Source organism: Mobula birostris, chromosome 32 (genome assembly GCF_030028105.1).
Source record: "Mobula birostris isolate sMobBir1 chromosome 32, sMobBir1.hap1, whole genome shotgun sequence".
In the NCBI taxonomy this organism is placed as follows: domain Eukaryota; kingdom Metazoa; phylum Chordata; class Chondrichthyes; order Myliobatiformes; family Myliobatidae; genus Mobula; species Mobula birostris.
The window spans coordinates 7,674,756-7,701,654 of NC_092401.1; the positions used below are offsets into that span (position 1 = coordinate 7,674,756).

The window sequence follows — 26,899 nt, forward strand, 5'->3', positions numbered from 1 at the left end:
AATATATTGAGTCAGGATTTATAAACAAACAAACATTTATTAAACCCTGATAAACAATGAAAAAGAAAACGAAAACCCTAACTGGAAGTAAACGGCAATGCAGCCATTCAGTAAATCACTACTCAGTACTAGTTCTTAAAGCGATAAATTCAAACACAGTTCTTTGAATGGTAAATTTTAAAGTCCAAGAGATTTATACAGTCAATTAGGAGAGACTTCCATGAAGTAACGAGTTCCTCGCAGACATGACGTCACTGCCACTCCCAGTCGGATCCTGCCTTTTCCACAGGATTCATGATGAACGGAAATAAAACAGTTTTAAAGGCACTGACCTTTCTCCTTCGTAGAATAAATCTTGCACAGCCTTTCTGACACTTTTAGCAGAGGCTATCTCATGCAGATCACTCTTTCTTGAACGAATTCAATAATGGTCGATCCTTTCCAAACCCGTCAAACGTCTCCTTCAGGGTCCCGTCTTCACTCTTCAATGTTACTGAAAAGATACTTTAACAAACCGGGCAGTGATTATCAGACTGCCGGTCCAGACTTCTGTACATTACATTAGAACATAAAACTCCATTTAAAATCAAAACTGCGTCATACTGCAAAAACACAGTGGAGCGGAGTATCTCCTTGACTTTCTAACTGTTAAACTAACTGCATCACCAGGGGTCTTCCCCTTTTATACCTGTGGTGAACATGTCATCACGTGACCTCACATCGGCGGGAAAATTACATCAGGTGACCTCCAAAAAAAAACCATTACATCATTCTCACAAGAAAGTCACAAGATCTCCTAGAGGTATGTAACACCTCCCACCAAAAAAATTGGTCTCTTAAAGAACAAAATTTTAATAATTGACAATTTACCAAAAAAAATACAAAGGTATAAAATTTACAACATACACAATATACACAGTATTATCTTTCAGCATTTTACAAACTAATATACAGTAGGAGTCTTACAAATGTTAAAATACCACTCCATAAAAAAAATTACATTGTCCATTTAACATCTAGATAGACAATCAGCAATTACATTATCTTTACCTTTAATATGAGTGGTCAAAATATTGTACTCCTGTAACATTAAACTCCAATTTAGTAATCTTCTATTTTTGTTTTTCATCTTACTCAAAAGCACTAACGGATTATGATCGGTATAAACTGTGAGTGGTTTATGAGTAGTACTGACATACACTTTAAAATGTTGTAAAGCCAAAACAAGAGATAATAATTCCTTTTCTATTGTTGAATAATTTCTTTGATGGACATGAAATTCCTTAGAAATATAAGCTACCGGACGATCAACTTCATCACCCTCATCTCTTTGAAGTAACACTGCTTCTGCAGCTTCATCACTAGCATCTACAGCTAATGAAAATGGTTTTTCAAAGTCAGGAGATTTGAGCACAGGTTGAAAACATACAATAGTTTTGAATTTATCAAAGGCCTCTTGATAAAGCTCTGTCCAAACAAATTTTTCATTTTTCTTCAAGAGGTTAGTTAATGGAAGAGCAATGTTCGCAAAATCCTTACAAAATTTTCTGTAATATCCTACCATACCCAAGAATCTTCTGAGAGTTTTTCTACCAGTTGGACTGGGTACTTCTAAAATTGCCTGAACTTTCGCCTGAACAGGTGCTAATTTTCCCTGACCCACAACATAATCAAGGTAGGTCACTGTGGCATGACCAAATTCACTTTTAGCTAAGTTAATAGTTAAGTTAGCTTTTGAAAGTCTTTCAAATAGTTTCTCCACCGCCGCAGTAATATGTGTTTTCCACATATTATTTCCCGTAACTAAATAATCAATATAGGCATCTGTATCTTTTATCCCATGAATCACCTTATTAATCATCCTCTGGAAAGTACCTGGTGCATTCTTCATCCCAAATGGAAGAACATTATATTCACATAACCCAGATGGAGTTACAAATGCAGAAACCTCCCTACCTCTATCCATCAATGGAACACACCAAAAACCTTTTAACAAATCAATCTTTGTAAGGAACTTGGCTTGTCCAACCTTATCCACACAATCATCTACCCTAGGGACTGGTTATGCATCAATCTTTGTCACAGCATTCACCTTCCTGTAATCTGTACAAAACCTAATACTATTGTCACCATAACACATAGTGAACTCCCATTCGAATTTGAAGGTCCAGTAATATTATTCTCTAACATATACTTAATTTCTTGTTCAGCAAGTTCACATTTTCCCTATTCATTCTATATGGATGTTGTTTTATAGGCTTTGAATCTCCCACATCTACATCATGTGTAGCTATAGTGGTTCTTCTAGGAACGTCCGGAAATAAATCCCTATATTTAAAAATTAATTGTTTCATCTGCTCTCTCTGCTCTGGCTGGCAATGAGCTAATTTTTCATCAATATTTTCCAGAACTTCTGAGTTTGGTAATCCAGCTGAAATAACGTTGCGTTTAAAATGAATTTCAGATGAATCATCCATTAAGCTTTCAGTGGGATCAAATTCATTATTATTGACCACAACAGTCATAGTAGCATTTTGTTTCTCATAATACAGTTTTATCATATTTATATGACACAGCTGTGTTGGTTTTCTTCAATCTGGAGTTTTTAATCACGTAATCTACATCATTTACTTGGGATTTAATCTCATAAGGACCATGAAATTTAGCTTGTAATGGGTTTGTTTGCACTAGGAAAAGAACCAACACTTTATCTCCAGGCTTAAATGACCTCATCCTAGCTTCCTTATCATACCAAGTCTTCATCTTTTCTTGAATTGATTTTAAATTTTCTTTGCCCAACCTACAAACTTTATGTAATCTTTCTTTAAATTTTAAAACATAATCCAGCAAGTTAGTGTGTACCTCTTTATTAATCCACTTTTCCTTCAACAAGGCTAAAGGTCCTCGAACTCTGTGCCCAAACACAAGTTAAAAAGGACTAAAACCTAATGATTCCTGCACTGCCTCTCGTACTGCAAAAAGTAATAAGTGTACGCCTTCATCCCAATCCTTTTCATTTTCCACACAATATGTCCTCATCATATTTTTAAGGGTAGAATGAAATCTCTCCAAGGCTCCTTGTGATTCTGGATGATATGCAGATGAGGTAATCTGTTTTGCTCTCAGTTTATAAACTATCTGCTGAAACAATCTAGACATAAAATTACTACCTTGATCCGATTGTATTTCCTTAGGCAACCCAAAATAAGTGAAGAATTTTATAAGAGCCTTTTTCACAGTTTTGGCTGTTATATTCCTAAGAGGTACTGCCTCTGGAAACCTAGACGCTGTGCACATAATAGTTAATAAATATTGATGTCTAGGTTTAGTTTTTGGCAAAGGACCTACACAGTCTACAATGATTTTGATCTCCTTGAGGGATGTAACAGTGTGGACACAGCTCAGCACATCATGGAAACCAGCCTCCTTTTCAGAGACTCTGTCTACATGTCTCACTGCCTGAGTACAGCAACTTGCATCGTCAAAGACCCCTCCCACCCCGGACATTCTCTCTTCACCCCTCTCCGTATGGGCAGGAGATACAAGAGTCTGAAAGCACATAGCACAGGCTCAGGGACTGCTTCTACCCTGCTGTTTCAGTACAATAGACTCTTGACCTCACAACCTGCCTCATTATGCTCTTGTACCTTATTTTCTGCCTGCACTACGCCCTCTGTCACTGTTACACCTTACTCTGTGTTCTGATATTGTTTTCCCTCGTACTGCCTCAGTGCACTGTGTGACGAATTGATCTGTATGTACAGTAACCAAGGCAAGCTTTTCACTGTATCTCTGTACATACGACGATAATGCACTCATTCCAATTCCAGTTCCAGAGCACAAGCTCCTCTGGCAGTAACCACAATTTCAATGGACTCTCAGAACTATTCTGGCTGCAAGATTATTTGAGTTACTCTCCCTCCCAGATCTGACCTTGTTCTAAATGCAGAACATGAACGGTAGTCAAGTGTTGAACAAGGGTGGACAAATATATGCCAATATTTATGCATATTTGACACCATATCTCTACTTTGAACTTTAATTTTATATTAGTCTTTACTATTGTTGTTTTTGTTGCATGTCACACCAACACACAGAACATTCCTAATTGTATATGACAAATAAAATTGATTCTCTCTTTATTATGATATTTCTTTAAAATGAATATTGATTTGTCCTTGGCTTTTCACACCTGCCTATCACCTCCCCCTGGTGCTCCTCCTCTTTCCCTTTCTCCTCTGGTCAACTAACCTCTCCTATCAGATTCCTCCTTCTCCAGCCCTATACCATTCCCACCCACCTGGCTTCACCTCTCGTCTTCTAACTATTTTCCTTCCCCTCACCCTATGTTTAATTCTGCTCCTCCCAGAACCGGACACCGATCGACACCAGGGGATGATTAAAAAGCAAGAGAGAGACACTGTGTGGTCTGGGAAGGGAACTGCAGAGTTTAACTCTGAAGGCAGCTGCAAGTACAGCTCCCCCTAGTGCAGGGATGAATCAGCAATGGGCAGCCAGAAAGTCCTCGGGGAGTTGTGTAACTGGAGGAGATTACAGGGATAGAAAGCAATCCAATATCGACTATTTAAACTAGAGGATGAGAATGTTGCGAAAGGTGTTGCCTCACATTTTATCCACTTGTAACATAATATAAAGGCAATATTTGTGTCATTTAAGCAAATAGTTACCACAGAAGAAGATGATTGCAACATGTGAACAAATCTGTTATCCAACGGTAATTTCCATGAGTGGGACGGAAAGTTGTCAGGCTCAGATGCCCTTATTGCTGAAATAGTCTTGATGCCCATGTTCAGGTGGTGACTCCGTGTTCGTAGAAATCCAAATCAACTTTTGAATGAATTGATTTAAAACAGCCCGGAAATCAACACTCTTGGGAATGTCCCTGCATTTAGCACAGTATATGTTGCCAGTAGACTGTAGTATTAGAATCAGCAGTCTCCCTCAGTAACAATATTCTTTAAATTATTGTTCTATCTGTGCAGAATTGATCGGTGTAACATCATGTATATTAGTTTATGAGTGGTTATTGTTTAGAACTCTGTCTGAATTCACTCCTGTTAAAGGAAAAGATTCCTGATCAATCCCAGAAGGGGTTTCCTGATTTCTATGGGGTGCTGCATTCTTGACCTTGTAATGCCCTGTTTTCTGAGCTCTGTTTCTTCGGATGCAGGCGACGACCAGCACGACTAACAGTATTAGGATGATTACCAAGATTATCAGCACCATCTTCCAAACATTATCTGGGGAACATGCACAAAAGCCATTACAGAATCATTAACCATCTCAGGCAAATACATCAATTGTAAAGCCACTGATCCTTCTGAAAATCCCGGAATCTTGTAGATTGCATGTACCTTACTGTTTACTCTCCCATGCTTTCTCAGATTTTCTAAAAAACACATACTACACAAGAAACATTTTGACGTGGTACTTCACAACCAATAAAAATCATTTCTGAGGAGTAATGACTGTGAAGGTCAAATTTCACCCAGCAAGACCAGAAACAAACATGTGGCAATGCCATCATCTGCTTTAATAATGCTGATTGAGGGGCAAGTAGTGACCAGGATTCCATTAGAAATCATCTGCTCTTTGAGTTTGTGTCATTTTGTTTTAGCTACAAGCCTGAGAAAGCAGGCTGTTTAATGCCTCAGCTGGAAGGCAGCACCTCAGAGAGTGCTCCCTCAGGTTGGAAGCCCGTGATGAGCTGTGTGCCCAGGGTTCAGAGCTAGGCCCATTGCTGTTTGGTCGAGAACATACAGGGACATGTTTAGGAAGTTTACAGATGACAAGAAGAATAGGTGGCATTATGGACAGTGGAGGTGGTTATCGGGAATTACAGGGAAATCTTGATCAGCTACGTAAGTAGACAGAGGAATAGCAAATGGAGTTTAATTCAGATACGGAGGCACGGTAACATTGTGGTTAGCACAGCGCTTTACAGGACCAGCAACCCAGGTTCAGTTCCTGCCACTGTCTGTAAGGAGTTTGCATGATCCCACTGTGACTGTATGGGTTTCCTCTGAGTTTCTCCCACAGTCCAAAGACGTACGAGCTGGTAGGTTAACTGGTCATTGTAAATTGTCCCGTGATTAGGCTAGGGTTCATTCAGGGGTTGCTAGGTGGCAATAGAACAGAAAGAGCCGGAAAGGACTGTCCCATGCTGGAACTCAATCAATATATAAATGCGAGATGTTGCATTTTGGGAAGTGAAGTTAGTGTAGGACTTTGACAGTGAACGGCAGAGCTCTGGAGTGTGTTGCGGAACAGAGAGATCGAGGGACCTCAGTTTCCTTAAAGTGGTGTCACAGGCAGACAGTATGGTGACAAAGGCTTTTGGCACACTGACCTTCATCAGTCAGACTATCAAGGGTAGTGGCTCTCCAGGATGTCAGTGCTGTTGATGTTTTTGTAGCAGGCAATTTCTTTTTTACGAGGCCGACTTGCTAGCTCAACATTCAACCCAGCAAGGATGGAAAGTGTGCACAGGAGCCGGCTGGATTCAAACTTGGGACCTTCCGTCCCAAAGTCCAATGCTGATGCCACTACACCACCAGCTAGCTACGGTGAGAGGGGAGAGATTTTATAGGAACCTCAAGAGTAACACTCTCACCCAGACAATAATCTATAAATGAATGAACCACCAGATCAAGAACATTTAAAAGCACTTAAACCACAGTCAGCACCACAGACCTTAACCCGCCTCCTGTAGGAACTGCCTGGGCACTCTTTGAGCAAACACAGAGGGATTGGAGAAACAGCTGCTGGGGCCACTGGTATGAACAGCCAAGAGGCCGTTTACAAAGCAGCACTGTTTGAGGCAGAGATCTCAAAGCAAAACACTGCAGATGCTGGAAATGTGAAATAAATACACTAGAATGGGAATACTTAGAAGTAAACAGGGTTAATCTTCCAGATCTTTCATCTGATCCAACTTGAAGCTCTGTTTCTCTCTTCCAAGATGCTGTTGGACCTGCTGAGTATCCCAACATTTTCTGTCTTCATTACTCTTAAAGGTAGTTTGTCCATTTCAACACACAAAAAATGCAGGAGGAACTCGGCAGGCCAGGCAGAATCTGTGGCAAAGGGAAAACAGTTGATGTTTCGGACCGAGACCCTTCAATAGGACTCACGAAGGGACCTGATGAAGAGTCTCAGCCTGAAACATCGACTGTTCATTCTTTTCCACAGATGCCGCCTGGCCTGCTGGGTTCATCCAGCACTTTGTGTTGTTGCTTTGGATTTCCAGCATCTGCAGACTTTCTCATGTTTGCAAATTTGCTCCTTTGCTGATGGTGTGCAGAGGAATAGGGGAAAATAATGAATAACAGGATGTCAATCTCAGGAATCAGACAGAAGCTCAGTTTAACACCCCATCTGACAGCTGGTATGTCTGAGACTGCTTTCTCAGTACTGCTCAGGACACTAGCCTGGTTTTAATGCCCAAATTACTCAAGAGGGATTGAACCGCCAATCTCCCGACTCGAGGCAGGAGTACCATCCGACAAGCCACACACAGTCTGATATAGAGAGAGATCGTACACCTTTGTTTATCCTGGGCATGTCATAACTCTCAGCATTTACTGGTGATCACTCAGGGATGATACCTTAGCTCTGAAATGGTTTATTTATTTATTTTCTCATCCATGCACTGTGACAAAGGTAACTTACTGACCTTCCATCTTGATTTCCACTTGCTTCTCATCTGTTCCAAGTTTATTGCTGGCTCTACACTTGTAAATTCCTTGATGTTCTGATGTTGCCTGGGAAATGTGGAGAACCCCAGGAAGGTCGGTTTCCCCTGTGACTCCCTGACCGGGTCTTTCCCACGTCAGTGTTACCTGGGGGTTTCCACTGGAGTGACAGGTGACTGTAACTTCATCATATACTCTGATGAAGACTGAAAACCCAGACACAGTTTTGTTATTTACTGATATAGTTGTGTTTCGTGGTTTATCTGGAAAAGAGTGAAAGGAGTGAAATTAACCATCCCCTCCCATAGGACATAGAACAGTACAGCACGGGGTGGGCCCTTTGTCCCATGATGTTGTACCGACCTTTATAAACCTATTCCATCGACAACCCAACCCCTCCCTCCTACACAGCCCATCGTCCTCCATTCTTCTCTCATTCACGTGCCTATCTAATTCTCTTAAATGTCCCTTATGTATCCGTCTCAACACCCTCCCCTGACAGTGCAGTCCAGACACTTCCTACTGACTATGTAAAAACTTGCCTCTGACTCCGTGGCTCATCATAAAAGGATGTCCTCTGCTACAGCCATTACCTGCCGGGGAATTACGCGCTGGCTGTCGCCTCTTACAATCTTACGCAATCATCCTCCTTGGCTCCAAAGAGCTCACTCAGCCTTTCCACAGAAGACATGCTCTCTAATCCAGGCAGCATCCTGGTAAATCTCCTCTGCACCATCTCTAAAGCTTCTTCATCTTTCCTATAATGAGGCGACTGGACATGACTACACTGTGACTCCAAAATGCTGGAAAATGAAATTTGACTGTGTGCTGAGCTCACTTCAGAGCAGCTGTGGTCAAAGTCCCGAGAGCCTTCAATCCAGAGTTCACTCTCAGTAAACAAACCATCTCTCTCTGCAATGAGCCCAGAACTCTCGTCGTCATCAGGCTGAGAAACAACAGATTCTTTCGAGCCGCATGAGCTCCTTTTAACCAGAAGCATTTTAAGAGAGCCTTGTGCAGGGAGCAGTCCCACTGTCTGCTTCTCTGGTAGGGGGTGGGGGTGTGATTCACCACCAGGCCACAGTTTTCTCCAGGAAACACCAACCCTCATTCATGCCACGAGGTGAAGTATCTCAGCACTAACTCACTGTGTCCACTGTGGCTCATGGGAGCACCACCAGTCTTGTTTCAAACCGTTCTGGATTGAAGTTGTACGCCAGAGACTGGAGCACAATATCGAGGCCGGAGTGGTGGTGAACCTATGGCATGTGTGCCCAGGATGGCACAGGAAGAAACTTTGTTGGCATGCAGCAATGCCCCTTGAGTTTTTTCATTTATTTCAATCTGTCTCTGTTATACTTTTACTAATAGTAACTTAATGAAAGCACGAATTGTTACTTATGTGTAAATAACAATTACACATTGTAATAGAGTCCTAGAAAAGTACAGCACAGGAATAGGCCCTTCGGCCCATCTATTCCATGCCAAAACTTTGTAAACGGCCTTCTCCCATCGACCTGCACCAGGACCATAGCCCTCCATATCCCTACCATCCATGAACTGATCCAAACTTTGCATAAACATTGAAGTCGAGCTTGTAAACATCACTTGTGCTGGCAGCTTGATCCACACCATCACGTCCCTCTAAGTGAAGAAAGTTCCCCTCATGTTTGCATTAAACCTCACCTTTTACGCTAACCCATGACCTCTGGTTGTAATCACTCCAACTTCAGTGGAAAAAGCCTGCTTGCATTTACCCTATTGACCCTTCATAACTTTGGATTCCTCCATACAATCTCTTCTCAACCTTCTATCTACAGAGTAATAAAGTCCCAGTCATAAATAAAGGTATTGACTCTAGAAAATAGGACTCATCCTTTTTCTTTCGTAGAGTTCATAACTATTTTAACTGATTTAGTAATCAATGATATCTATTAACCCCATCACGTCACTGCACTGAAAACACTTTAAGCCATTTTTGATAATGCTGTTCACGTTGTAAATCCATGATTGTATTTAAATATTTATGCATGTTTTATTCCACATTCATGCTTTAAACTTTATCTTTGATATTATTCCCTTGTAGTGTTGAATGTTGTTGTATTTTGTCACAGTCACTCACTCACCAACACACCAGAGCAAATGCCTAATCCATGCTGTGTATATGGTGAATGAAATTGATCCCTGATAATCTCAGCACAAAATTACCATGGCACCCAACAGACATTTTTCAGAAGATCATCACCAGTTTAGACAGACGACCCCAAAAGGGTTTGTCACCCCTCATTTCGGCTGACTTTACAGTGATGTTCTCAGGAGGTCGCACATTGGCACAGTGCCGTCCTTTAACTCAGACATTAAGCTGAAGTTCCATTTTGTAGAGTTGCCATTCTGAAGAGGAACAGAATTCACCCTTGTGCCCTGGGCATATTTTGCTTCTGTTTTTGATCTGACTGTGTAATGATATTGTACAGACAGGGAATAAAGCAACTTATTCTGCTCCCATGTCTTATGGTCTTATGGTCTATTCCACAAAGAAACTTCCTATACTTACACAAAATCTCTGCACGATGAGAGGAGTTGGTGGAACCAATATCATTGCGGACTCTGCACATGTACTGACCACTGTCTCCCAGTTGGACTGAGGGAATGTGCAGTGTCTCACCACTACCGATCGTTTTTCCATCTTTGAACCAGCTCACATTCATAACTGGGTTGGCATCTGCACGACAGGTTAAAGTCTGGGATTCCCCTTCAATCCAGTCCTGCTTTCCCGAGATCTGTGCTTTCCTTGGAGAATCTGTAAAGTTGGTTGGAAATAGAAATTAAAAGCTGAAAGTTAAGAGCACAGGATCGTTTCTTGGTGATTTTTGGTGCTGACCAAGTTCCACTTCTCAGAGTAGAGAGACTTTTACTTTAATAGCCTGTGCTACCACCAAGCACAGCAAGTCAAACACACTCAGTGGCCACTTTATTAGGTATACCTGAAGACCTTCTATGGTATTCTGCTGCTGTAGCCCGTCCTCTTCACATTTCAACATGTTGTGCATTCAGAGATGCTCTTCTGCACACCACTGTTGTAACACCTGGTTATTTGAGTTCCTGTCACTTTCCTGTCAGCTTGAACCAGTCTGGCACTCTCCTGTTAACAAGGTGATTTTGACCACTGAAGCACCGCCTACTGGATAGGTTTTGTTTTTTGCACCAATCTCTGCAACTCCTTGTGCATGAAAATCTCTGGAGGTTGGCAGCTTGAGATACTCAAACCACACTGTCTGGCACCAACAATCATTCCATAGTCAATGTCACTTACATGCTCATGTTTGATCTAAATGTGACTAAACCTTTCCTATCCATGGACCTGCCCAAGTGCCTTTCAGACCATTTTGAGAGGACTCAAATATAAAAGCAAAGAGGTAATGTTAAGGCTTTATGAAGCACTGGTGAGACCTCACGGAGTATTATGAGCAGTTTTAGGCCCCTTATCTGAGAAAGGATGTACTGAAACTGGAGAAGTTACAAAGGAGGTTCACGAAAATGATTCCTGCGTTAAAAGGCTTGTCAGATGAGCTTTTGATGGGTCTGGGTCTGAACTCACTGGAATTCAATAGGATGAGGGGAATCTCATTGAAACCCATCGAATGTTGAACGGTCTTGATAGAGTGGATTTGGAGAGGAGAGTGGCAGAGTCCAGGGCCAGAGGACACAGCCACAGAATAGAGGGGTGTCCTTTTCGAATGGAGATAAGGAAGAACTTCTTCAGCCAGAGAGAGGTGAATCTGTTGAATTTGTTGCCACAGACAGTTGTGGAGGCCAAGTCACTGGGTATATTTAAGGCTGAGGTTGATAGATTCTTGATTAGTCGGGGCATGAAGGGATACGGGGGGAAGGCAGGAGATTGTGGCTGAGAGGGAAAATGGATCATCCATGATGAAATGACAGAACAGACACAATGGGCCAAATGGCCTAATTCTGCTCCTATATCTTATGGTTTTTTAAATGTTACCAACATAGTTACTGAGGCTCTGTGATTTATCGACTCTTTTCTGTTTTATGTCTTTTATAATCTGTGTTTTTGCACGGTCTTTCTTTATGCCGTATCAGTGATTTAATTTTGATGTTTGATCATCTTGTTGCCACTGTGCAACTTAAATTTGGCCCAATTTGTAAGTTTTTCATAGCGAGGGGGGTTGATGTTCTGGCAGTTCAGTGATTTGTTTTTCTGCATGGGGGAGGGAGGATTTGACACTTGTTGCCGTCGCCATTGAAATTTGGGGAGATTTGTAAGTTCTGTTCTGTGGCATGAACGGCTTCCATATTTTACTTTGTTTCCTGGCTATCTGGAGAATACGAGTCTCAGAGTCATATGCTGCGTACATACTGTGATAATAAATGAACTTTTGAAACTTTTTCATCTGGTAGCTCATTCCATGTACCCTCTTGATGAAAATGTTGCTCCTTGGGTTCCTGTTGCTTCTCCCCCCCTCTCAGCTTAAACTAATGCCTGCAAGTTCTACGCACCCAGCCTGGGATAAGCATCACAATCAATACCAGTACAGTATAACAGTTATCCCTAATGGAATTACTTTGTCATCTACTGAGTAATTTGCTGAACTCTGTCAAGGGTTAACAGCAGTAAGCCTCATGCCTGTAGTTGGCACTGATTCACATTTAGAACAGTGAAAGATGTGCATTACAGCATTAATGCCTGCTAAGCATTGGTAACATCCTGCTTTTGAGGAGAGCTGAGGAAGTCTGCAGTTCATAGTAATCCCACAAGGTGGCAGTGCATCATACATTTTGATATTGAACCTGAACTCCTTTACACCTCCCTACACTGAGCCCATTCATCCCCTGAGATCCTCAAAGGAGAGAAAATGAGCATTGTTACTTCAATATTGGTGGAAATTGTATAATTCCAATATTCCCACCTTGGAAATAGCAACAGAAAGGAAAGGTGAGAAGTTACAGATCAGATTTAATATCACCGGTACAGCTCAATGACGATTTGTTAACCTTAACGGCAGCAGCACAATGAAACGGATTACCAATAATTATAAAGAAACAAAGCTGAATTACACCAAGTATATATATTTATTTTTATGTTTACTAAATAGTTAAATAAAAATAAGTAGTATAGAACAAAAAGTAGTGAGGTAGTGTTCATGGGTTCAATGTCATTTAGAAATCAGATAGCACATTCTAGAAGTTTTGGGCAGGTATCAGAACCCATCCCGGACTGGATTCAGGATCTCTTATTCCCTCGAACCTCTCCCCACTCCATGTTCTCTGGAACATCCAGCATAGCCAAGCTGAGGTCCCCAGAAGTGCCTGACAAAGAGTCATCGATCTGAACTGTTAACTTTGCCGGACTTGTGTGTTGCCACCATTTTGTGTGTTTTGTTTCTGAAGTGTCCCAGGGCACCCACACCTCTTCATTTGCTCCTTGAAAAGTCCTATTGAACTGAGTCACAGGGACATGATGGACAGCCTCGGACTGTATTATCTGGAGTGTATGAGACTGAGAGCTGATCTTATAAAGGTGTATAAAATCACAACCATTATCTCATGTTCTGGTTATTTATTGCTATTTATTTCAATTTGTATTTGCACAGTTTATTGACGTCTGATTGATCCTGTTATAGTTACTATTCTGTGGATTTGCTGAGGATGCCCAGAGGCAAATGATCTCAGGGTTCTATGTGGTGACATGTATGAACTCTGACAGTAAATTTACTCTGAACTTTCAACACGAGGGCACATGTCTGAGATGAGTGGGAACATGAGACGCGTTTCTCTAGTTTGTGACAAGTTACAAAACCAGTTGTCACAGAATAGGGGAACTTCGGGTTCAGAAGGGAACGTACAAAGGACAGAGTTATGTTGACCTTTGTTAACAGGCTGGCCAGGTGACAGGAAACCTCGAGACAAAATGCTTCAGTCAGGTTACAGTATCACAACGTGGAAAGCTGACCAGGTATGCTCCATCCACAAAGAGCAGAACAAAGCCAACACAATCATTTGGTGTTTGCTCCCTGACGTGGGAATACTGTATATTCCAGTTGTTCACCGGTTACTGAGTTACCAAAAGCTTTGCACAATTACCTTCACCAGACTGCGCCATTAGTTCACGAGGGAAACTTAGCAGCGCTGTAAGGGAAATCAGAAACAGGTAACAGATGTTGGCCATGTCGGTGTTGCCTGGCTCCAAAGAAACGAATCGGCAAAACAAAAAATACAAGATTTTAGTTGGGAAGGGTGAGGTGATGTGTGTGGGGGGAGTGGTAGGTCAGGAAATGGAGTTGTTGGAGGTGGAGGTCATAGAGGGGTCGCAGGAGGTTGAGGGCAAAGAGCGGTCACGGGAGGGGCAGTCAGACAGGGGTCATTGGAAGGGGGTCAGAGAGAGCACGGGGAGTCAGAGGGGCCACTGAATGAACTTGGGCCTCACGCCGCGGGGTCACTTGCTTTTCCGCCGCCGGGGGGGGGGGGGGGGGGGTGAGGCTTCCGAGCCGTCATGCTCTACCGTGAGCAGCACAGCGCTGTTGTGGTTGACTGAAGATTCCATTTGAATTGAGGGGTCTGGACTATATGCATATAGATTTGTCTGCTTGTGTCTTTATTATTTTTCGATATATTCCTCTATTTGTGAGGACTGGACCTCTACGCCATGTATCGCCGAGCGGCCGTTGGGCATCAGGGCCAGTCGAGAGATGATCACAGTTACTGGGGATCTGGACTATACACGTGTATAATCTGTGTCGTTGTAATTTACTGATGTTCTGTATGGGTTTGTTGATTTGTACATGTAGGAACTGGGCATCAAACGGCGGTGATTCCGGGTGGGGGGGGGGGTGATGTGTGGGAGGCAAACCTAGACTCTTTTATTCCGTGAATGTGTTCTTGTGTGTGACTGTTGGTTATGTGTTTTAGCACCTTGACCCCATTAGTAACGCTCTCTTGTTTGGCTGTATTCATCTGTGTTTGAATGACAATTAAACTTGAACTGAATTGAAGATGATTTGACTTGGTTCGGGTTTAGACAGAGCAAATAGTGATCAGGTGACCCTGTCAGTGGATAGCTGGAAGTCCCTCGAGTCAGAGTGCCCGGCAACCGTGGGGAGTTGAGCAAAACCCGTTCATGTGGAGTGTGTTTGTGAGGTGGAACTCTCTTCCTGAAGGCTGAGGGAGCAGAATCAATCAGGCTGAAGGATGGGCTCAAGGGAAAGTAGGCTGGAAGGCTAATGGAGCTAAATGGATTAATTTGAAATGAGCAGGGAAGGTCTTGATGGGCAGAATGGCCTCTGTTGTAATGATTCAAGGATATAATTTTATTTTATTTAGAAATATAGTATGGTTACAGGCCATTCGGGGTCTACGAGCCTGCATCACCCAACTTCTCACATGTGACTACGTATCTATGTCTATGAAGGTGACTCTTTGGCAGTCCCTGCCTGTTCAATACTTGTTCCACTACACTCGCCAGGGTGGTTCCATTCATTGTATGAGCCCCACCCTCAAATGGATCAGGATTGAACACCATTGACCAGCCCTCGGCCCACTCTCTTAGATAACCAGGATGTCTCTGTAAGTTACTGATAATTCTTTACTGCCTACAATACCATTGGTACCATCTGCAAACTCACACCTTCACAGCAAAATTGTTTCTACTGTATAAATAACGAACAAAGATGTCAGTAGCAGTCGTTGTAGGATACCATTAACCAAAGGCCTTCAGCCCAAGAAACCGATTTCCACCATTCCCCTCTGCTTCCGACTGGCAAACCACTTGTGAATCCAGTTAACCATCTCTGCCCTGTCCCTCCTGACCACCATCCTCATGGTCTCCTCTTCAAAAAACTCTAACCAATTTTTCAGTCAAGGTTTGCCACATACAGAGCCATGCTGATTCTCCCAAATCATAACTTGTCCATCAAAAACAAGAGATTCCTATCCCGACACATATGTCGGATGTGTTCCCTTATTATTTGTCATATTAACCCAGATTGGATGAATTGCTTTAATATTTCCTTCTAATTAACCCTCAGCTAATTTAACATAGGACATGATGGTTAGCACAACACCTTACAGTACAGGCCAACGGGGTTCAATTCCTGCCATTGCCCGTAAGGATTCTGTACATTCTCCCTGTCACCGTGTGGGTCCCCTCCGGGTGCCCTGGTTTCCTCCCACGGTCCAAAGATGTATCGGTTAGGAAGTTAATTGTTCGTTGTAAAGCGTCCCATGATCAGGCTAGGGTTAAATGAGGGTATTACTGGGCAGTGAGGCTCAAAGGGCCAGAATGGCCTATTCTGTGCTGTATCTCAATAAATAAAAATAAAAATAAAATATAACTCAGTACAGCCCTTCAGCCCATCTTGTGAACACTGACCATGATACCATTCTAACTGCCTGCACATGGTCTGTGTCCCTCTATTCCCTGCCAGTCTAAATATTATTAAAAGTTAAATCGTACCTGCTTCTGCGAGCACGTTCCAGGAAGCTACCACTCTCTATGTGACAAAAAATGACCTTGCATATCTTAAAGTCTTCACTCTGTCATTCACCCTCTCCCCTGTCCCGCAAACGGTCAGGTCCGCATTGGGATTTTGCTGTGTGTGGACTGAGAATACTGTTCACCATTGTACAACAGGACACTAATGTACAATGGCCCCATGTGTCTCCACAGTACTGATGCATCAAAATAGGAGAGATGATTGATCCAGTCAAACGCTCACAAAGCAACACACACACAATGCTGGAGGGACTCAGCAGGTCAGGCAGCATCTGTGGAAATGACATTTCAAGCTGAGACCCTTCTTCAGCACTGGAAAGGAAGGGGGAAGACTGCAGGACACTCCCGTAGTTTGAAGAGTTCTGTATGGAGTGGGAGGAGCGCTTGTTGTTCGTTCATCTGCATTTGAAATAAAGAACTCAACAGTCTTTAGTGTTGATAATCAGATCACTTACACTGGACATCGAGAGTGGTGGACTGTCGTTTAACAATGGTATTGGGGTGATGGTGAAGTGTCAGCTTGGCCTCGCAGGTGAACTGCTGTCCATTCAGCTCTGCTCGTGGATTCACAGTGTGGTAGATAGTCAGCCCAGTACTGGCTGACCTGTTCACTAATATCTCACTTCCCTTCTTCAGTCTGAGTTGAAGTTCCCCTGAGACGTTTAACACACTGCAGGTAATATTCACTGGAATTCCCTCAGTGGTGATCGGGATTTGGATTTCAGGGTTGGAGAAAGCTGTAACAACAGAAAACATTGTCAGAAACTTTCTCAAAGTGATTTTTGCAGCCCTTCTGTACCACCAGACTGAGGTAGCAAATGGAACTCTTTTGAAGTCTGTCTGTGATACAGCACCCACCTACCTCACTGTGTGTCTAGTGGCTAAAGAAAGTGCTGTGGGAATTATCAAAATCCCCTCCCACAGTTCCCAACATCATTCACTCCTGACCCAATCTCATCAAAGCAAATGACACGTTGGTTCAGTGCATCCGACAGAGTGGAACTTTGCAGCACACACACACATAAACACACATGTAGCCCCCCTGGCCAGCCTCAGGGTCGCTCAGCTCGCTGTCGTCTAGGGAAACAGTCCTCGGCCCCGCCAAACTGGGTAATTAGTTTGTGTGGATGCTGTGTGATGTACCCCACCCCGCCCAAATAACAGACAATACACGATATACGATTAAATGAATTACAGTTTATAGATATTACTGGAACTATATAATTAATAGAGAATAAAATATAAAAGGAAAGTAAAAGGCACCACACTTCTCGAAGTTCAATCACTACATGCACAAACAGTTGGAGCTTGGGACCCCCCTTCTTCACCCAGCGTCTCCCCTCGGACCTCCTCGACCTGCTGCCTGGGACCAACAACGGTGGTTGACCAGATGCTCCACACGACTCCATCTCTGTCTCCTCTCCTCGCCGAACACCCTGGACCTCGGACTCCTGCTCGGGGTCGGACCCCGTTAGCGGACTCACAGCACCCGGTCCATCCTCTGTCTCTCTCTCTCTCTCTCTCTTCTGCCTTCTCCCCAAAAACCCGCACAACACACTAACTTACAGACACACAGAAAGCATAACATCCATCCCAATTGGTTTCTTCACCTTCCCATCAGTAACATAATCCAAATAAACTGCTAGCGGGAGGACTTTCTCAGCAGTTAACATAACAAAGAAGCCATTTTAACTAGACTACGCAGTAACATAAAAGAAACCCCTTACACACTCATATACACACACGTAAACACATACACACATGTAAACACGCACATATACACACAGATTTATTTACAATGTCTTTGAGTCTGAGCAATCCTGGAAAATTGTCATTCACCACCACAACAGGGTTGACTTGGCCAGTAACCAGCCAGTGGTTTCTCAGACATTTCAGATGGCATTTTACCTTCAAAGCAATGGTAAATAATCCACAGAATTAATTCCTTGGGTATGAAGTACTTCGGTGTATTGTGAGGGTGGAATATATTTTACTGACAATATATATATGTTGTGAAATTTGTGGATTTATAGCAGCAGTACAGTGCAATACATAAATTAAATGATAAATTGCAATTAGATATACAGTTACACACACACAATACCTAATTGTGACTTATAGATTATTTTATCTATTGCGCTGTACTGCTGCCACAAATCAACAAAATTCACAACACATATCAATAATGATAAACCTGATTCTGATTTAACTTTGCTGCAAACTTCTGTCTCCTTTCTATCTAATGATACGTTTGCTGGCAGCCTTTGATCCCACATTCAGTTTCTATCTCTGACAAATTCAATTGCCGGTCGCTGCTTCTGCAATACAATCTTATCCTGGTACATCAGATTTCTGAATGGATGTGCACTACCTCAGTATTTGATTTTTGCTCTCTTTTTGCAATATAGATATGTACATCTTACTGTAATTTATAATTTGTTCTTGTTATTCTGCTTAACATTGTACTGCTGCTGCAAAACAATAAATTTCATGACATGTGCCAAGGGTGTTGAACCTGATTCTGATTAATGTCTAGGCTCAGTCTCATGCTCCATTGAACCTGCTCCATTGATAAACCCATGGCTAAATAACTACAACTGATTCAAAGGTTCATTTTATTGTCAAAGTTTGTATTCAGAATACAACTCTGATATTCGTCTTCCCCAGATAGCCATGAATTTCAGAAAAACTGTGGGAGTTGAAAGAAAAGACATTGACCACCTCCCACTGACCTACCCACTCCCTGCATGAAAAAGGAAAAGAAACAAATCTGGGCAAACACTCCACCCCTCCCTTTTACAAAATAAGCTAACAGATCGCCCACATAGAAAACAGCAGCTGGAACATCAAACCCCAAGCCTCCCAACCCCTGCCACACACAAAAGCTATCAGATCGCCAACATGGAAAACGGCAGCTAGAACAAATCCCAAACTCCCAATGCCCTCCCTCATGAAGATAAACAGGAATAATAACATCAAACCCCCCCCCCCCAAGCTCCCTCCCTTAAAGCCTATATTCCTTTTTCCCCAGAATTCTATTCATTTTTGTTTGAAATACCGATTGACTGCAAATCTGCTCCATGTTGCTGCCTGTTGACTGTCTAGGAGCAGGAAGGAAACTCTAAAACATTACTGTCTAGTCAAAGTGCTCAATTATCCAGCATACTTACCATACACGTCAATGGTAATGCTATCATTCTTTGATGAAACTGATGGATAGTCCTGAAAATCTGCCATGCAGTTGAGTTCAGTCAGACCGGTCTCTCGTGGTATCCATGTAGCTGTTGTCTGGACTGTGGTGGGATTTGATCTACTGACAACTGAATTCCATTCCTCACCATCCTGAAACCACCTTAATCTCACCTTCTCAGCAGGGTAGACATTTGAGACCTCACACGTCAATGTGGTCTCCTGATTTACTTCTACAGAGTCTCTGTTGAGGATCCTTGGAGGCTCTGGAAAAGCTGTAATACACATAAGAAATTCACTGCATATTGGTTTGCCTTGGCCTGTTTCAGATACTGATGGAATGATGCAAAACTGACCAGATCTTTATAAGCCTCTGTACACAACCAGGAGTTCATCAAACCCATGTCAGTATGAGCAGGTTCCATACTTTGCTCTTCCTCTGACTCTTCCTGTTCTTCAGGCATCCCAAAAATCTAACTCTGCTCCTCCCATGGGCAGTGATACAGGAGTAAACGCTCACTGACTTATCAAGAGTGTGGTCTCAGTGAGCAGCTAGTTTGGGGTGGCACGGTAGTGTAGTGGTTAGCACAACGCTTTACAGTGCAGGTGATCCCTGTTCAATTCCCGATGCTGCCTGTAAGGAGTTTGTACGTTTTCCTGTGACCATGTGGGTTTCCTCCCACAGTCCAAAGACGTACTGATTGGTGGGTGAACTGGTCATTGTAAATGGGTGTGTGATTAGGCTCAGGTTAAAATGGTGGATTGATGGGCAGCGTGACTCGAAGGGCCGGGAGGCCCAATTCTGTGTTGTTGACTTTCAATCTACTTTGTTTCGCCCGTACTGGCCCAAGAGAAGGGCTGATCCCTAAAGAATAGTCATAAAGAAAGCGGTCGGGACATTTGCCTTCATAAATCAAAATGTTGCGTACAGGAGATGGAAAGTTATGCTGAAGTTTCATAAGGCATTGGTGAGGCCTAATTTGGAGTACTGTGTGCATTTCTGGTCACCCACCTATTGGAAATACGTAAATAAACTTGAAAAAGTAAAGATAAAATTTACAAGGATTTTGCCCTGGACTGCAGGACCTGAGTTATGAGGAAAGATTGAATAGGTTTGGAGTTAATTCCTTGGAATGGTGAAGATTGAGAGGAGATTTCATAGAGTTATACATAACTGTGAGGGGTAAAGATAGGGTAAATGCAAGCAGGCTTTTCCCACAGAGGTTGGGTGGGAATACAACTAGAGGTCATGGGTTAAGGGTGAAAGGTGAAAAGTTTAAGGGGAACATGAGGGGAAACTTCTTCATTCAAATGGCTGTGAGAACGTGGAACGAGCTGCCAGTGCAAGTGGTGCACGTGAGCTCGATTTGAACATTTCAGGCAAGTTAGGGTAGGTACCTGGTTGGTAGGGGTATGGAGGGCTGTGGTGCTGATGCAGATTGATGGGAGCAGGTAGATTAAATGGTTCAGCACAAACTAGGTGGGCTGTACTTTTCTATGACTCTGTCTATTACCACCACCTGCACTGACCACCAAGAGGAACACGGGAGTATCAGGTAAGAGTGCAGAATTTGCAGGAGTTTGGAATTGTTTCAGTGACCTTCAGCCAAATAATCTCTTCTACTTCCATGGTTCTCTGAAGTTGTAAACTTTCAGTCTTGGTTGAAGATAAACAAGTTTTGCTGAACGGATAAAACAAGAACTAAATGTGAAAACTTTCAAAACAGGACCACTCACTGCTTACTTTTGCCTATTCTTAATAAAAGCCGGAGGGGGTGATTCAGGGGCGGGGTGTGGGGTAGCAGTTCAATTTCAAAATGGAACTCACAGTACGTTTGCAGAGTCACAAATGCACCTGCGATCCGTTTGGTTGTGTCAGAGTCCAAGATCAACTCTGCCAAGCAGGTGTACACCAGTCCATCGTCTGAGATACTTGCATTGAAATGAAGGACGTTCTTCAGTGGACCATCATCTGGGAAACCTGGTTTCTCTGTGGAAATATTTGCTATAGTCTCATTCTCTCTGAGCCAGGTGAGTATGAGTTTGTTCTTTGGATAGACCTTCGGGCCAGTACACTCCAGCTGATATGGTTTGTTAACTTCCAGCACTTCAGGAGGCGGAACAATGCTTAAGTTTCGATCTGTCAAAGGAGAATCATGTTAACAAAATTCATTCAAATTACAAATCTAGATGATACTTGTGTCATGCCATCAGGCTGGAAGCTACCCAGACAGAATATTTGTTTCCCTCTCTCACCTGATCTCCTTGCCTGCCCAGTTTCACCCATCACCTGCCACCTTGTACTTTCTTCTTCCCTCCCCCAGCTTCTCCACTTCCTGCTCAGTCCTGAAGAAGGATTTTGGCCCAAAATGTTGAATGTTTGCTCTTTTCCACAGGTGCTGCCTGGCCTGCTGAGTTCCTCCAGCATTTTGTACTTGTCCCACCTTTCTTTCCATTCATTGTCATTTCAGGTGACTTCAGAACTTTGAAATACTGTTTAATATTAAGTTTACCTCGTTAAAAATTTCTTCAAACTTTAATGAATGTCAATAACAAGTGGTGCTCAAGTATGAAGTTATTTTACCATACACATGTACACCACCAAACAAACCAACATCCTTCTGGAGCAAGGTGCACAACACGGTACACATATAGTAAACTAACAGACTACACATAAAGTAATATTACCACAAATAACAAGGTGCATTTACAGCACAAGTTAAAATGTAAACAGTATAATGCTACTGGTGCAAATCTGCTTATTGTTGGACTTGGTTTCTGCTGTTTGTTGGGTTCTTTTCTTCCAAAAGTAGTATATCAGACCAATAACAATTAAACAGGCAAAGATAGTTACCATATATATCCAAGCTGGAGATCCAGATTGATCAATAAAAATAATCACTAAATCAATAGTACAGGTCATTGACAGTCCCAGGTAAACACTTCATAACAGAAGTACTCTTCTCTTCTGATCACTATTACCTCTGAGAGTGCTCCCTCGGGAGAGTGAAGACTCAGGCTAGCTTCTAATGATCAAGTATGTAAAGTAATCTATCTATGTATCTATTTATTTATTTACTTATTTATCTATTTGCTTACTTACTTCCCTATTCAGATCCACTGCGGAAAAGGCCTTTTGTCAGTACCTCCAGTTGAACTGTCTTTTTGTGTGTGTTTTCCCCCTAGCCGTCAGTCTGTGGTTTTGTATTGCCATGTGCTCCTGTCCCCGCTCCTGCTCTACTCCGGCCCTGTATTACTGAGTACTCCCTCACCTGTTTCTCACTATTACCTGTATTGCTGCCACCTGTGTCTCATCGTGCTCCACCTATCATCTGCCTCTCTGTTTATTCTCAGTGTATTTCAGTCCTGTGTTTTCACCTTTTTGTGGCCAGATTGTGCCAGTGAGTTTTCCTGAGCCTTTCCAGCATTTGTATCTGAACTCTCTCCAAGTGAATAAGGCTCTGCCTCTTTCCTGATTCTGGTTTTTGGATTTCTCTGGATGTTTTGATCTCTGCCTGAATTTTGACGCCAACTTTGTTTGCACTTTGGGATTTGTTACTTAATTAATATCACTGTGTCTGCAATTGGATCCCTGCTCCAGCGCCCTGACACCTTTCTGGTCCTTTGAGCCATGCTGTCCAGCAGACCCGATTTAATCTGTGCCTTATCAGAGGACAATTAGCAAAGACCAATTAACCTACCAAGCAGTACATCATTGGACTGTGGGAGGAAACTGGAGATCCCGGAGGAAACCCACATGGTCACAGGGAGAATGTACAAATTCCTGACAGGCCGTGACGGGAATTGAAACTGGGTCACCCATGCATGTAAAGTGTTGTGTTAACCACTACACTACCATGTCACCCACAAACATCTTGTGGAAAAGGACTACCCAGTGAGGTTCCCATATGGTCAGATATAAATGAGGTTAATCATCTACTATTTTCCAGATGTCAGGTGAAGCAAGTTCAGTTCCTTCATACACCTAACACTTTGGACTGTGAAATAGCGACATAGGTTTCCTGACCTGATACACTCTGAACGTTATTGCTCCATTTCTGCAGAATTATCTCTGTACAATGTCAATATCTAAACCCCTTTCAGACTGTGAACTCATTGTGGGGGAGTGAAGTGTAAATCCATTTCCCAGCAGGCCGTTCTCTACCTCACCTGATACACGACAGCATCTTTCTGTGAAACTTAATTTCATTTTGCTTCCTTTCATCCTGTTACATTCTGCTATGGGATTTACTTAGAACAAGAGATGTCACTTACTGTACACTGGAACCACCAGTTTCCTCTCCTGCACTGCTTTTCCTGCAGATGAGCAGATTACAGTACACGGCACTGTCAGATCCCATTTCTGGATACTCAGAAATCGATCTGTAATGAACTTATCACCATGAGTTCTGTTGGGATTCATCCCTGGTTTGTATTCCATAATCATTGTTTGGTTGTTACACATTGTACTGCAGGTCACCTCCAGGGAGTGTCCAAATTCCACCGCTGGGGTGTTTGTTTTGATGGAAACCTCAAATCCATTCAGTTTACCTGCCAGAGAGACACAGGGAAATCATTCAGTGTAGTCCTGGGTGCAGCTTTGATCTCTGTACCTAACGATGGATGTACTTCCCATTGAGGCAGTGAAGAGGAGATTCACCAGACTGATTCCTGATATTGCAGACTTTCAGAAGTGATGGAATTAACAGATCAGTGTAAACTAGAATTGGAGGAGATCAAACTGAAGTGCACAGAAATGTCAAGATATTTTGACAAGTTGAAACAGGATTGATGTTTGCTCTGGCTAGGGATTCCAACAGGTGTTTGGAGATTCAGGATGCAAGATGGAGATATTGGGAATACCTGCAACACTTGGTTATGGAGGTCAAGGTAATAAATCTATTTCAGAAGGCTAAGAAAGATACCATTATATTTATCTGGGGATATGGGGAAGAAATAAGGTGCCTAGTCAATGGATTTAGTTGTCTGCACCCAGCCCTGTCTATTTCTATACAAATCAAACATTTAATTTTTTTCTCAGCATAATTATAGTTCTAAATATGCCACAACATTTAAAAAAAAGTCTTGTACAGCTGCAATGTACCTGTCAACATTCATGCTCAGTGTTCCCACCAGTGAAGGTGAGCACATTTCACACTGTCTTTACTGCCCTTTCCATTTTAAGGGAGTGATGGACGTCCACTCCAAGATCCCTCTCTACATCAATATTCTCGTATCCTGCCATTTACTGTATATATTTCTCTAGTATTTGATGTCCAAAAATGCATCACCTCACACTTGTCTGTCTAAATTTCCAGCCGACCTCCTTTAACTCCTGCTATATCCTTTGACAATGTTCATCACTCTCCAGTACTCCATCAACTTCTCTGCAAACCTACTGATCAGACCATCCATATGCTCATCCAAGTTATTAATTTATATTACAAACAAGAGATCCCTGGGCTGATACTTGCAGAACACCAATGGTCACAGTCCTCCAGTCAGAAAAGCATCACAACCATCCATCTTCTGTGATGAAGCCAATTATTTTCTCTTAACTATCTGAAATAACCTCTTGTGTCTGAAGGTCATGGCTACCTCTCAGAATGGACCATAGGTATAAATGTTGGACAGGAAATTGATTTTCTGAAGAGCCACACTGAGAAACTGAGTAATTTTCATATCAAAAGGGGAAGAAAGTTGTTTGTTTTTTCCACTTATTGTGACAGTGATGTTTCAGGTAACTACCATCCTGATGAACAGTCTTGGCCCAAAACTTTGACTGTTTATTCTTTTCCATAGATGCTGCCTGGTCTGCTGAGTTCCTCCAGCATTTTGCGTGTATTACTTTGATTTCCAGCAGTGACAGATTTTCTCTCGTTTGTGATTCAACTATGGACTATGCCCAATATCCCCTGAGGCGTTTTCTTGACCTGCCTCGGCTCTTCAGGTGAAGGTGGGGTCAGAGTTCCAGGATTTATACCCAGTGATGATGAAGGGATGGCACAATACACTTAGTGGCCAACTTTATTAGATAAACCCGTACAGCTGCTCATTAATGCAAACATCTAATCAGCAAATCATGTGGTAGCAACTCAAAACATAAAAGCATGTAGTCATGGTCAAGAGGTTCAATTGTTGTTCAGACCAAACATCAGAATGAATAGGAAATGTGATCTAAATGACTTTGAACATGGAATGATTATTGGTGCCAGACGGGGTGGCTTGAGTATCTCACAAACTGCCGATCTCCTTGCATTTTCACACATAACAGTTTCTTGTGTTTACAGAAAATAATGTTTAAAAACATACTCAGTGCCCACTTTATCGGGTAGAGGAGTTACCTAATGAAGAAGCCAGAGTGTATCTCCGGGTCAGAATGATGTGTAACCAGATGAGGAATGTACTAGTGTTGGTGATCCCATGCACCAGCTCCCATGTCCTTTGGGAGGTGTTGTTGCTTAAGAAATGGGGAGAGAAAAAGCTGCTTGCAGCCTCTTCCATCTGAAATGATCCAGACAATGCTGGAAACACCCAGCAGACCAGGAAGGAAAAACAAAGTTAACATTTCTGGTTGAAGAACTTGCTTCATAACTGCCTTTATTTCGGATTTCCAGCATTGGCGCTTTTTAAAAATGTTGTTTCTTCCAGCTGCCCCAAAGCCCTTGGGGGACCCCGGGAAAGTAATTTGCAAGGGTTGGTGTGGTGCCAGAGCAGAATGGGCACATAGAGACACTGGTGACTGTAGATGCGGGAATCTGGAACAACAAACTCAGCGGGTCGATCGCTTCTGTGTCGGGAAAAGGAAAGAACGACGTTTCCGGTGGAGACCTTGCATCAGGGCGCGTTATGGTGACTAGTCAGACTGTTATAGCGGAAGGACGTACAGGAACTCGGGCTATGTGCGCTTTGGTGGCTATTGCAGTTTTACACAAAGGTATAGAGTTGTAAACGGAGTCAAAACCGGACCCGCGGTCAGACTCAGCCCAGCGCTCAACGGTGATAGAGTGTACCGAGTACTGAAAGAATACAGAGTACCAGGGACTAGGAAACGGAATGAAAGTGCTTCTGACGTAATGAGTAAAATAATGATATATGTTGCTAAAGTCTTCATTTCTATCTTCCTCGCCATTCTTCAGAGGAATTTAAGCTAACGTTAAATTTCTGTTTTGCCAAAATAAATATTGCCGAGGAAATTGGAAACGAGATGGCGTCTATGTTTAATAAACCACTCAGTAGCACACAATCCGAAATGCACAGGTTGTGTGCGTAGTTACACTCTAACGCTGTGTGTCTCCGGGCGAACATATTTGATTAATATTTAAAACCAAGTTACCTACCTGTTACCACCAAGAGTAAAGCAAAAAGGGAAATCGACCTGGAATACATAATCATCAAATCTCAAACGAAAACGTGGAACGAATTTGATTAACTTTTTTCAAAGTCCCGAGATGAACGCGAAGAGCCAGTACTGATCCGCTTG

The 26,899-nt window shown here is 42.5% G+C and overlaps 1 protein-coding gene across 1 annotated transcript; it reads right to left on the reverse strand.

The window, feature by feature from the left end:
* Positions 1-17: 17 nt before the first annotated feature.
* On the reverse strand, positions 18-26,899 carry LOC140191226 (intercellular adhesion molecule 1-like). Its single transcript, XM_072248415.1, has 8 exons — positions 26,757-26,899; positions 23,692-23,967; positions 21,245-21,556; positions 19,398-19,691; positions 16,683-16,964; positions 10,270-10,515; positions 7,697-7,978; positions 18-5,261 (listed from the first exon to the last, which is right to left on the reverse strand). The coding sequence occupies exons 1-8, from the start codon at positions 26,809-26,811 to the stop codon at positions 5,035-5,037; spliced, it is 1,974 nt and encodes a 657-aa protein (XP_072104516.1). The 5' UTR covers positions 26,812-26,899; the 3' UTR covers positions 18-5,034.

Bases quoted from the DNA above. Each gene is read 5' to 3' on its own strand.
- LOC140191226 (XM_072248415.1), bottom strand. From the start codon at position 26,811: ATGATTATGTATTCCAGGTCGATTTCCCTTTTTGCTTTACTCTTGGTG. The intron at 19,692-21,244 runs GTGAGTTCCATT...TGTGTATTACAG, and splicing joins TGTGACTCTGCAAACGTACT to CTTTTCCAGAGCCTCCAAGG. The intron at 16,965-19,397 runs GTAAGTATGCTG...CTGTTGTTACAG, and splicing joins CATTACCATTGACGTGTATG to CTTTCTCCAACCCTGAAATC.